Source organism: Ochlerotatus camptorhynchus, unplaced genomic scaffold (assembly GCF_037179485.1).
Source record: "Ochlerotatus camptorhynchus isolate MF236.1 unplaced genomic scaffold, CSIRO-AGI_Acam_v1.1 ptg000499l, whole genome shotgun sequence".
Classification (NCBI taxonomy): Eukaryota; Metazoa; Arthropoda; class Insecta; order Diptera; family Culicidae; genus Ochlerotatus; species Ochlerotatus camptorhynchus.
In genome coordinates, this window is record NW_027040984.1 from 219531 (window position 1) to 231935 (window position 12405).

Here is a 12405-nt window from a genome sequence, read left to right on the forward strand (position 1 = left end):
CCGCAGAAAGGCTTACTGGAAGTGGTGCATGAACCTAGGAGCGGGACAACGGCCAATCTTGGAACATTCAATTTCCATGATTTTACAAAAAATTTCATAACTTCGACAATTTCTAACCGATTTCATCCATTAAAGGCTCATTTTCTCCAGTTTTTAATGGACTTTAAGAATAAATTATGGAATTATTTTTTGAATCTTTTTATCCCATTGAAAATGTTGATTAAAACAAGATTTTTATGGAAAATTCGCAGGAAAAATAAAAAAAAATGCTGTAAATTTTTAAATGACTTCAAAATTAATTTTTAATCAAGACATAATATTCTAGTGAACGATAGCAAATTTATTTAGCTTCATTTTCATAAAAAAAGATTTGAAATTGGTGCACTAGTTCCAAAGATATTGACATTTTAGTAATCGTTTTTTTGTCCAAAATTCAAAAAATCAAAATTTTTGTGTATCAAATTGATATGTATCTAAAAAATGGCTCTACTTTAATTTTTTCTGACCACGGCATTGAATTCAGCGTAGGATTTTGCATTGGAAATGATCATCACCTTACCGAGTTCAAAAATGCTGTAAACTAGTGTTATCATGGGATTCTTCTGAAATTATCCAGAAAACACTCCGCGTAATAATTACCGTTGAATTCTTTTTGGGACTTCTAAACATTTGATTGGAATCCTTCTTAGAAATCCCTTAGGTTCGGGGACTTTGATTCCTTTGAAATTCTTGTCAAAATATTTTTTTTAACTCTATTCAAAGCAGCAGAAATATTTCGAAATTTTATTCATGAACCCCTTGCAGTATTTTAAAGAATTTCAATCTAATTATCAGCAATTTTCTTGCATTCAATTTTGTTGGAGCTCTGTAATGAATCTTTGCACTAGGGTTGAAATTATCTCCAGAAAACTATTAGAAATCAGTTTCTTGTTGAATTCTCATCAAAATTCTCTTGGAATTCTTCTTCAAATTCATTTGTCATTTTCCTCACGATCCCCATACAAATCTTTTCAGAATCACGTAGGAATTTTCCTTAAAGTTTTTTTTTTCAAAACTCCTTTTTTTTCCTTCTAAAATTACCTAAGAATTTAATTTAGAACTTGCATTCTTCTCCACAAAAATCCCTCCAAATTTTTCTAATAATTTCCATGGACTTTATGTCAGAATAATGCTGGAATTCTGCTCAGAACTTTTCATTTGAAAATTATGTGAGAATCCTCCTATTTGTTAGAAATTTACATTTTGAATACTTTTAAATTTTACAAAAAAATCCAGATATCTGCAGGTCACTAAAAAGTCACTATTTTCTAAAATTTAATCACTAAAGTCACTTTTTACGACTAATATTGAGAGTAAATGCCCGAATGCAATGCTCGTGGAAGTGAAACGGCAGTGGCAGCGGAAAAGTCCGATATGAGTAAGCCTGCTTGTCGGGTAGGAAACTAGTTAAAACCAAATTTACTTTGGTTTGACATCTTGGATTTATTTGTGACAACGGTTCAATATTGTTACAAGGGGCAGCCACTAGTTTTGAAAAATTCAAGAGCAGTTTTTAAGTCCAAAACTAAAATTCCGTTCATGAAAATATGGTCATTGCATTCTACTTGCCTACCATGGTGGACACATTTTCATTGACAGAATTTCGATTTTAAACAAAAAAAAAAACTACTTTTGAATTTCAAAAATTCCACTTTCCCTTAAAGAGTTTGCTAACGCTTTAAAATTTTGAATTTTACTTAAAATTCCAGATGTCCGCAAGATTCTATAGATTTTTCTGTAATTTGTTATAACCCTTCCAAGTCTCAGAACCTTGACAATTATGACTCTAAGATCCATAAATATGTTATTTTTTTACAAATCTGTGATCACAAATTTTGAAGAAAAGTTCTAGTTTCAGACTCTACACAAATGTCAAAGCCCCAGAATCTTGGGAATCTTGTTAAATAAATGTTGAATCTTGTTTATCGTTTCAATAAATTCCTTTCAGTGAATAAGCTTTCAGTAATATTCTGCAAGAAAATGGCATATTTTTAGCGATGGGCCCAATCTTAGATCCATAGGCCAACATTAGAGCCATTTCCCCTATTAGGGAAAACACATCAATCACAGAATATGAGCCTACGGACGGTACCTACGTTAATAGTTTTTGATGCAAATTTTAAGCCCCTCCTATTAAGAAAATTCGGCATAATGCTCTTAGTAGGAGGGGATTAAAATTTGCACCAAAAGGCATAAAGATCGATATCGTCTGGCATGCTCAGTGCTTGGTATTAATATTCGGCGACTCTGTTAGGGAATCCAATCGTTTAGGCTTGTTTAGATTTGAAATCCATCTGCTATTGACAGAGTTATATGTATGAGATCAACACCTTACCTCTTTTCGTAATGCGGTCGAATTTGGTTTTCTGAAATTGCACCCCCAATATGTTGCCGAAAGACGTAATCCTACGTCAAAAACATTCCCATTTCAAACATTTGAAAAAACAAGCGAAAGGCCCATAACACATATTTCTAAGCCCGCTAATGCAAAAAGTGCAATATATTTAATGCTCAAATAAGACTAATATAAAAATTTAAAGAGGGATAAAAGCCTTATAATTGCAAAACCGGCCCCTAATCGGGCTGTTAACGGTATTGGCGTAGCTAATGGGGCTGCCCAGAGATCAGGGTCCCTTCCGGAATAATCTGACCCCCCTCCAGAACTTTTTGAAGATTAATTAATTTAAATTTTTGGATTAGAATCAACAACAAAATCTGAAGGAGACCGGGATCATTCTGGAGGAGGGCGAGTACCCTGGGTACCCCCATTAGCTACGCCAATCATTAACAAGCTTGGTGGTTACTGGAGTAGACTTTTTCCCTTTCTAAACTTCAATGTTCATGGCTGGAACGACTTTTTGAGATATTGAATTTTGGGCAATGTTGCACTCTTTTTTTTTTGGCACAGAACAGACGAAGGATTAAGAATGTTTTTTTTTAATCCTCCAATAAATACAAACGATCGATTGATTTTGTTTACCATAACAACCAGTTGAGATCAGTTTCGACTGCGGAGTTCTTACTTTCCATCCCACGCAGCGTACGCAGGATTTAAACTTAGACTTGCTCACGGATCAAAACAACATTCACGGGTAATGAATCAGCATTTTTGTGTTTTGCTCAAAATGTTACATATTTTCCTCTGAAAATCCCAGCACACCCATCAGCATCAAAGAGCTGTTCACTGACGATGATGATGGTACAAATTTAGTGAGCCTGAGTCAAATGTTGCCCCATGTGTGAGTTTTACCAATTTTTGAGTAAAAATATCCGCCAGCTTCGTCATACAACTATCCCCACCGTTTTTGTCCTCACATGTTGTTAATATAGCTGGTGCTGTGGTTGTGGAGGAGCCAGGTGAGGTGGTAGAACCAGAAGGAACATTATTAAGGTGCAATTTAATTTCATGCAATTTCCAAAAATTCAAACCCAGTTTTCAGATTACGTCATTTCGTGTAAAATAACAAAAGCAATGTAAAGACTAGAGTGTTTTTGCAATCTGAAATGATGCGTCGAAAACAACTGGTTTTGAATTTGTAGACATCGCACCAAAGAAAATTGCACCTTAATACGAAACAAGACGATGCGATGGTGCAAGTGCTTTTTCGGGGCATTTGAGCAGTGCCGGAGAACGAATATGGACGGGGAGAGTGGGGCTTGATGGAGCATAAAATTGGAAGTGACAAGCGACTTCCTGGATGCGTCTTGTTTTTGCGCTGTCGCGGTACGGTAGATAAATTTAATTTATTCTTGGCCAGGAATAAAACGGTCCAAAATAAATCCCAGCGTGTTGGATGTTTTCCTTTTTTTTTGCTTCTCCGAAATGCGTTTTATGCACGTTTGTCTTAATGCTTGTTTTGGTTATCTGCGTTTATATTTACGCTCTTCTCTTGTGGAGGGCAAAGGTGCGTGCTAAATTTAATTCGGATTATGAAAGCAGGAGAGCTGTCTGTTTTCCGTTGGTTTGTCGGGTTATTTTTCGCATTCAAACCCCAAGACGAATGGAAATTTATTCGATCACGGAGAAGAGTTAGTTCAACGATGTGGGTTTTTCTAAAACTTACCCAGAGAACAGATCCAACGGACAATATTTACTAACTTTCCCTATCGACTTCTTTTGGAGCTGAAATGGAGTATAAACAAATCGTTAATCACAACATGCTCAATCAATAAGCTTCACAAGCTATTCAAGTCAAACGTCCTTACCTTCAAATACTGATACAAACAGAACCGACATTTCCCGATCTCGGTTCCGGCAAGTTCCGCACTATCACAGTTGGAAAACAGTTCCCGGCGGGTGAAACCATCTTCGTAGCATTCGTCGTGGAAGGACCATCCTTGCTTCGGTTTGATCTCGACGCAGTAGGTGTTGTACCAGTACCCTCTGGTGGTGGTGTCCTGAAATGCAAACAAAGACATCTCGATTCATTCGGAATCCTCTTGTTTTTCATTAACCCGGCAGGCAGGGCGATCTCTCAGCAACCTCTCGGGACGGTATGCGTAATTAATGTCAATCACAAACTAACTGCCCTCGGGTGGCAAATATTTACACACACCGTCCGGTGATCATCATTCGACGATGACTTAAGTAAATAAGCGCTAACGGCCAAGTGAGGGTCATTCCGAGTAAAGTAAAACTGCGCGCGTCAATGTGCTTCAAATAGGATTTTACGCGCGCTTACGGCCGGACGGTGGGTGTTTACTCTATTTTCAGTTATACACTCTCTAGCGGCGATGATAAACAACAAGTACCTTGTTGGTGCTGTTTCTGCTGGCAAAGGGGGCAGTAAATAACGATAGTTTTACTTTGAGGATTTCAAAATAAAATACACATGACGTGTATGTCTACTGTTGCTAACTATACGGTAATGTAAAGAGGCAAAAGTGCCAATCGGAGGTCATTTCAAGTTATTTTGCGACGCTAGGTGTTGAATGATGTGCATCGCTTATGGAATTGTAGAATTGGTTGGACAACTTTCCATCGAAAACGGGATAGAAGTCTAAGCTTGGAATCGTGAAATTTTCTAATCCACAAAGATAATTTTGGAATATCCAGATGACAACCTCTTTCTACGCCACAGTTCCAAAGTGTGAATTCAAAAATGCCCCATACAGGAATCCATGAAATCCCAGAAGAGTTCCAATCACATCCTAACAAACTTGATCCTCGGCTGACCCACGCGAAAACCGTGCTTGCATCACTCCAGCACTAGCGCCGACTGACCGTGTACGTGTGATACCTCTGGATAGTTTCCATCAAAAGGATGCCCAGAACCGCTGCTTTCAGCTCGAGTCGAAGAATTGAGAGTGTCTTCAGCAGTGCTTCCTTCGTTTTTGCTGCAACAAACGCCACCTCTGCACCACGATCGGTTTCCAAACGGAAGTATACTGCACACGCATAGGCAGTTTCGCTTGCATCGACGAAGAGGTGGATTTGCAGACGAGCGAAGTCCTGCGATGAATGGAAATAGCATCGCGGTATGCGTAATAGATCTAGCTGCTGAAGTAAGTCAACCCATTGTCGCCAGCGTTCGTTGGTGTTGTGGGGAATTTTCCCACCCTATTCCTATCGCCCAGAGCTCCTGGATCAGAATTTTACCATGAACCAGAAAAAAGAAGATGAGGCCGAGCGGATCGAAAAAACTCATGACTACCCTGGCTACCACACGCTTGGTAGGAACATGGTCGTTGTTCAGAATGCACTGCAGATCTTCTCGCATACCGAAGGCAGAGATGAATACGTCCTCGATTGGAATCCACTTCATCCCCAATACCGACTCGGACTTCCCACCACGTTCCAGGTGTAGATTTTTGGATTCCACTTCAGCCTCGAAGGACTTCAGGTTCGTTAGATAGGAAGCGTCGGAGAGTGAAACCTCCTTTGGAGTGTACCAGTTTGACCTCGTTCACCACTGCAATCGCCTCTTCGATCGTCTTAAAGCTGTCCAAGTAGTCGTCGACATAATGTTTGTTCTTGATGGCTGCTGCAGCTCTCGGATACTCGTGGACGAACTGTTCGGCCTTGAGGTTCTTAACGTACTGCGCCGATGCCGGTGAGCAATACGATCCAAATGTGGCGACATCCATGACGTAGACTTGTGGTAGGTCTGTTGGGCGAGGACGGAATACGAAGCGTTGCGGCTGGCAGTCAGGTGAACGCATTTTGAGTAGGTGGAACATTTCCATGACATCGCCAATGACCGCCACTGGATATTGACGGAACTGGTATAAGATCAGGAATCGGGAGTTGAAAGAGACTTCACCCACCTTGGCTGCCGCATCCCAGATCAACCGAACTTTCCCAGGCTTTCTCAAGGGTTGGTGACAACACCTAGAGAAAGATACCACACTCGGCTTGCCTCAACAGAAGTCAGTTCGGCCAAACTCGCCCGGTGTGCCTAACCTTTCCTTTCATATTCCAAGATCTGCTCACGTACACGCTCTTGCAGCTCTGGTTCTCGTTGAAGCCGTTGTAGTCGTCAAGTGGGAGACCACTCAAATGAGGAAAACGTTTTGAAAGGTCCAGATACTTCAAGCTTTGCGTAGGCACAACGAGATGACTAACCGTACGAGCATTGTGAAGTTTGTGTCGGGCACTGGTACTTTTGCCGGAGATGGCGAGTTGTACACATTGAGACTTTCGCTGGACCCGTGTCACGTTTCCGGTCCACTTCAGAGTGAGTGTTTCTGATTTCCCGCTGACACCGAGCCGTCTCGCAACAGATTCGTCCAAGAGAGTGTAAGACGACCCTTCGTCGATGAAGGCGTAGATTGTTTGGGAGGTATCGTTGCCATGTAGAATGACAGGAAGAATGCGGAAAAGGGGCCACCGCAAATCATCGGATGTTACGTGGCTAGAAGAAACATTCATTCGCTCGGAAGGAGTGGTGGAGTGCAGTAGAGTATGGTGCTTCTGACGACACCCACTGACACCGCAACCGCTCCAGGATCGACACGGCCACTTGCCGTGACAGTTGAGGCAGGTTCTGCAGAGTCCTTTTTGTTGTACTAGCTTCCAACGATCAGCCACACTGAACTGTTGACATTCAGCTGCTCGATGCCCCGCTTGTCCACACGATACGTATTGCCTTCCTGGTTTAGTGCTAGTGGGGGTACTGGTATACGTGGGAGTTGGAGTTTCATCTGTGGAGTGAGCTTGAACAACACCTATGTTTCCACCCTTTTGTTTGTTGCTCCGGGTTTCCGTGAACATGATAGACCTTTGAGTTGTGCTTAATCCTGGGAGGGTAAAGGAAACTTCGCTTGCTGCTGTCACCAATTTTGACATGAACTCACCAAAGGTGTCGAGTGTTGCGGACTGATGCTGGTTCTTGTAGATTGCTCAATCGAGTCGCAGCGAATCTGGCAGTTTCTCTACCAGTTTTTGCATAAGTACCGAATTCGCAAGGTGGTTGAACTGCTGTGCTGCTTTGAGATTGTCGACCAGGTTTTGCACTGCAAGACCAAAGTGCATGTTTGTATTAGCCGGTCGTGTCTCGGTTGAAGGATTTGAATGATTTTGCCCAACAACGACCTAATGAGGAGATCCGGTCTTCCGAAAAGAGTACGCAGGGTCTGGACGACGTGCTGGTTCCAGGGCGTTTCCCTTCAAGCACCGTTGAAGGCGAACCAGATTTTCTGCATCTGTGTAACCACAGGTGGCCGTAGACTGCTCAAAGTTACCGATGAAAATGGGCCAGTCTTCCGGATTTCCGCTGAAAACGGGCAGATCTTTTCCTAAAACCTGTCTCGCTGCGATTTGTGTTTGCGAAAGTGTTCGAACGGAGGAAACGGGAACTGTCGGCGCAGGCTGTGGCGTTGGAATGGGGAAAACTCTGTGGTATTGGTATCTGAGTTGGGTAAGCAGGTGCTGGAATTGGAGGCTCCGATATAGGAACGGGAAGATGCTGTGGAGCGGGGATTGGTGCTGGAGGCTGTGGCAGTTGAGGTAGAAATGGATTCAGCGGTATTGATGGCAGCTGAGGAATGGGAAGATCCGCTGAGTCGGCGGGAGTCGATTTTAAATTGGGGTGTTTCGTTTTCCCAAACCGATTTACATTTGATCTTTCAGCGTCCTGTTCGTCTAGCTAATCTTTTACCTTTTGGTCGGAATTCATTACCGAGCCATCTCTACTGCTAGTTTCTGCCATTTGACGAAGAATAGCTTGTCGCTTCTTGAAAGATTCCTTCCTAATTTGCTGCTGATTGCGCTTCAGCTCCAATTCCTCCTGCAGTTTGAGCCCACGAAGTCGTTTCGCCTCCTCCATCTGACATCCTGATTTCTTCCCCTTCCAGTAGTGCTTGCTCTTCCATCTTCTGTTCTACTTCGACGAGCTTAAACTGTTCTGATAGCGAAGCAGCCCGAACGCTGGAAGTCACACTTCCCGGCGGGTTGGGATTCTTCTTCCCCCTTCTAAAGCTCGCTTTTGAACTCGTCTTAGAGCCTTTAGAAGAACGTGTTTGGACAACGCGAACTTTCAGATGATCATCGTTGGATTTGCTCTGCTTCGAACATCGTCTGCATATATAATTAGCGTCCGGCTGCCGGATTTCCTCATCTACACCTGGGCAGCCAAAGTGCTCCCAGTGTTTGCACACCTCGCACTGGACCATCTCACTTTCTGCGGAGTCCGTTCGTTCGCATGCCTGGCAGTTCCGAGGGGATTGTTCATCTGCCATACTTCCGATACCCGAACAAATTTCATAAAGAAATGTTGGGTTAGGATCACCAACTCTAGGTGAGCAACACGTTTTTGTTGTGTATGAGCTTTAAGAAATTTGGTGTACTGTCTCTGGAAGTGGTGCGGCTTGATTTCCACTGTCCATTGTATTAGTTTTAACTGTACTAAAATTGATTTGAACAATAAATTGTGCACTAAATGCACTGTTCTTCTCGTTCTCCTTTTTGTTGACGTTCCGACAGTCCGTGACGTTCCTCGGGATCGATGTCACTATGTTGACAGCTGACGCAGCGCCGTCGTGTAAAGCGTCGCCGCGATGAGGGGTCTCGTCGTGACACATAACAATCGACTCGCATAAGTGATGATTCATTATATACAACATTTCTATAACATAAACATTGAAATACATATACAATAGGCAAGGGAGGGTCCAACAGCCGTAGACCGGAGATATCTGTACCTGCCGTCAACGGAACGAAGGCGATTGATTTGGGCGAGATTCGTCTTTCTGTGCCATCTATCGCGCAAGCTGCGGCACCAGAAAAGTTTTGGCTGTACATGACTGGCTTAAATCCGCTAATCAGTAACAGTGACGTGCAGAAAATCGTTGCACGTTGTTTGTGTACTTCGGATGCTGCTGATGTGGTGCGCCTTGTTCCAAAGGGAAAAGATAAAGGGTGTCCACGATGAAATTGCCACACACAAAATTGATTCGCAAAATTCGAGTTTTCATCCGATTGCCATCAAATTTTCAGGGATTGAGAAATAACTATTAAACTTCATTTTACCATTTTACTCGTATTTTATTTACAGTCCATACGCAAATGCCCGCACCTTGGCCTTAACCCCGGGCATAAGATTCTGCACAACCTGTGAATCAACCGTTTTTTGCATGTAAACCCATACTTTCTTCAGTTCCTCGACTGTCTTCACTACCTTAGGTCGTTTAAGAAGGTGCTGCTTCATAATCGCCCAGTACTTCTCGATGGGGCGGAGCTCCGGAGTGTTGGGAGGGTTGAACATTTTCGGCACGAAATTGACCTTATTGTCCGCATACCACTTCAGCACGTCCTTGGAGTAGTGGCATGAGGCCAAATCCGGCCAGAAGATTGTTGGGACGTTGTGGGCCTTCAGGAGAGGAAGCAGCCGCTTCTGGAGGCACTCTTTTATGTACACCTGTCCGTTCATCGTGTCCTGGGTCACGAAAGGTGCACTCCGCTTCCCGCACGTGCAGATGGCTTGCCAAACCAGGAATTTCTTCGCAAATTTGGACATCTTCTGAGTGCGGACATGCTCCGGAACGCTGAACTTATCCTTGGCCGTGAAAAACAGGTTGCCGGGGATCTGTTTGAAGTCGGCCTTCACATATGTTTCGTCGTCCATGATGCAGCATTCAACTTTCGTCAGCATGTTGAGGTACAACTTCCTGGCACGGGTTTTGGCGGACTTGTTCTGCTTCTCGTCGCGATTAGGGGCCTTTTGTATCTTGAACGTTCGAAGCCCAGCCTTAGTTTTGGCCTTCTGGACAAAACTTCGGCTTAGGTGCAGCTTCTTAGCCACATCCCTAACGGAGGCGTTCGGATTTCGGTTGAAGGCCCCAACTACGCGGTTGTGATTTTTGGTGTTGTACGGAATACTTTTTTCTTCACTTCTGGGCTTCCGATCGTTGGTCAACCGTTCCTCGAACCGCTTAATCACTCGCGACACCGTGGAATTCGCGATTCCCAACGTTTTAGCGATGGAACGATGCGAGAGATCCTTGTTCTCGTGATGAATGCGCAAGATTTTATCACGCACGAGCTGTTCTTTCGACTCCATTTCCGCGAGTTTTGATCACAGGACTTTAAAACTTGCAGGATGTAAATAATGCACTATGAACTAAATCCACCCAAATTTTCATTAAATTCTACCCAACGGTTAAAAAGTTAGAGCAATTTGATAGTGTGGCAATTTCATCGAGGACACCCTTTACCACCAACTTGACGTTTGTATCTTACAAAATCGAATTGGACCCTAACCTCAAGGAACTGGCGTTGGAACCCTCGTCCTGGCCCGTTGGTATCCGTTTGCGGGAATTTGTCATTTTTTTTAAAAACTGATGCTTTCTGTTGGTTCTACTGGATCAACGATCGACCACCGCAAATTTCCGGAAAAATCAACTGACAACGAAACACGACGATTGACTAACGGAGCAAACCATGATGGACTAAGGACCCCGCGCACTTTGGAGGCCTCTTCTCAGCCCGACACAGTTCCGTCTCTTGCTGCCAGCGATCATCTTAGTCGTCGCGGTCCTGTTGTCGAGTCTGCAGTTGAGGTCCTCCAGCCTGCTCTTCCAGGCAAGTACGTTCAATATCATATGCTTTCACTACCTGATCGACATTCCGTTTCCAGCGTGTGTCTCGTCGAGCACACTATTGGCTACAATACACCGACATTTAGTCCTCCACCACTTTTCTACGCTTCGTCTTCACACCATTCTCCAACTCAACCAAGATCACCGCCATCGAACCCGGGACGCCTGACACAAAGCAGTACGGAAGCCCCTGACCCGCCTAGCTCAGTCGCGCCTCATCGAAAACCTGTCGCAGTTCTCTCGTTCCTGCCATCCAAGTCGTCCCGGCCCTGAGTCTAGCGCTGGCGATGGGGTCTTCCAAGCTGCCTATCATGGCAAGTATCCTATTAGTAACGGCAATCCTCGCTCTGACGAATCTTCAATCCCTAGGACTGCGCCTCTAGCAAGTAATGCTGCACCTGCTTCTTCGAATGTCCTGATGTACTAAATACCAAAATGTTGGTGGGATCAACAGCTCTCTCGCCGAGTACCAGTTGGCCTTCAGCGACGGTTCCTATGATGTTTACGCACTTTCCGAAACCTGGTTAAATGGACATACCTCAACGAATCAGTTGTTTGGCGAATCATATTCCGTTTATCGACAAGACCGGTCGCCTTCGAATAGCATCAAAAGCACTGGAGGTGGTGTTTTGCTGGCTGTTCGCTCGAGTTTTAAATCCCGTACGCTCGACCCTCCTGATGGCTCGGCGGATGATGCAACACTCTACCTATGCGTTGTGTATATTCCCCCTGATCGAGTAAACGATGAATCTTTGATCGAAAAGCATATCGATTCGCTTAACTGGGTGGTTTCGCAGTTAGGACCAAGAGACAACGTTATCATCCTAGGCGATTTCAACTTGAGCTCGATCTCTTGGCAGCGTAGTCCGCATGGTTCCCTGTACCCGATTACATCACGATCCTCGATTAGCCTGACATCACGGAAGCTTCTTGATGCGTATAGCACCGCTGGACTCAGACAAATGAGTGGAATTGCAAATGAAAACAATCGTACGCTTGATCTTCCTCGCTTCGTCAGTGAGGAACTTTGCGAGCACAGCACAGTTATGCAAGCTCCATCACCGCTCGTTAAAATCTGCAGGCATCATCCTCCTGTACTGATGGAATTCAAGATAAGTCCACAGCAACGCTTCCAAGATACCTCTGAAAGCATCGCCTATGATTTCAGAAAGGCTGACTTCAACAGCATGAACGAGTTCCTCGCACATTCCGATTGGGACTAGGTGCTTCAAAATTGTGATGCCATCAGTTCGTTCCCGTGAAGTCTAGACACGAGCCGGCTGAGCCAGCCTGGTCAAATGCTGACCTCAAGCATCTTAAGACTGTGAA

General features: G+C 43.9%; 1 protein-coding gene across 1 annotated transcript in view; it reads right to left on the minus strand.

Moving 5' to 3' along the window:
* Positions 1 to 12405, minus strand: part of LOC135712662 (inositol-pentakisphosphate 2-kinase-like) — a 46045-nt gene that overhangs the window by 3432 nt on the left and 30208 nt on the right. The window contains exons 4-5 of the mRNA XM_065235604.1: positions 4246 to 4437; positions 4104 to 4162 (exon numbers count right to left, since the gene is read on the minus strand). Of these exons, the coding sequence (XP_065091676.1) occupies positions 4104 to 4162; positions 4246 to 4437 (251 nt within the window). The remainder of the gene's footprint in view (positions 1 to 4103; positions 4163 to 4245; positions 4438 to 12405) is intronic.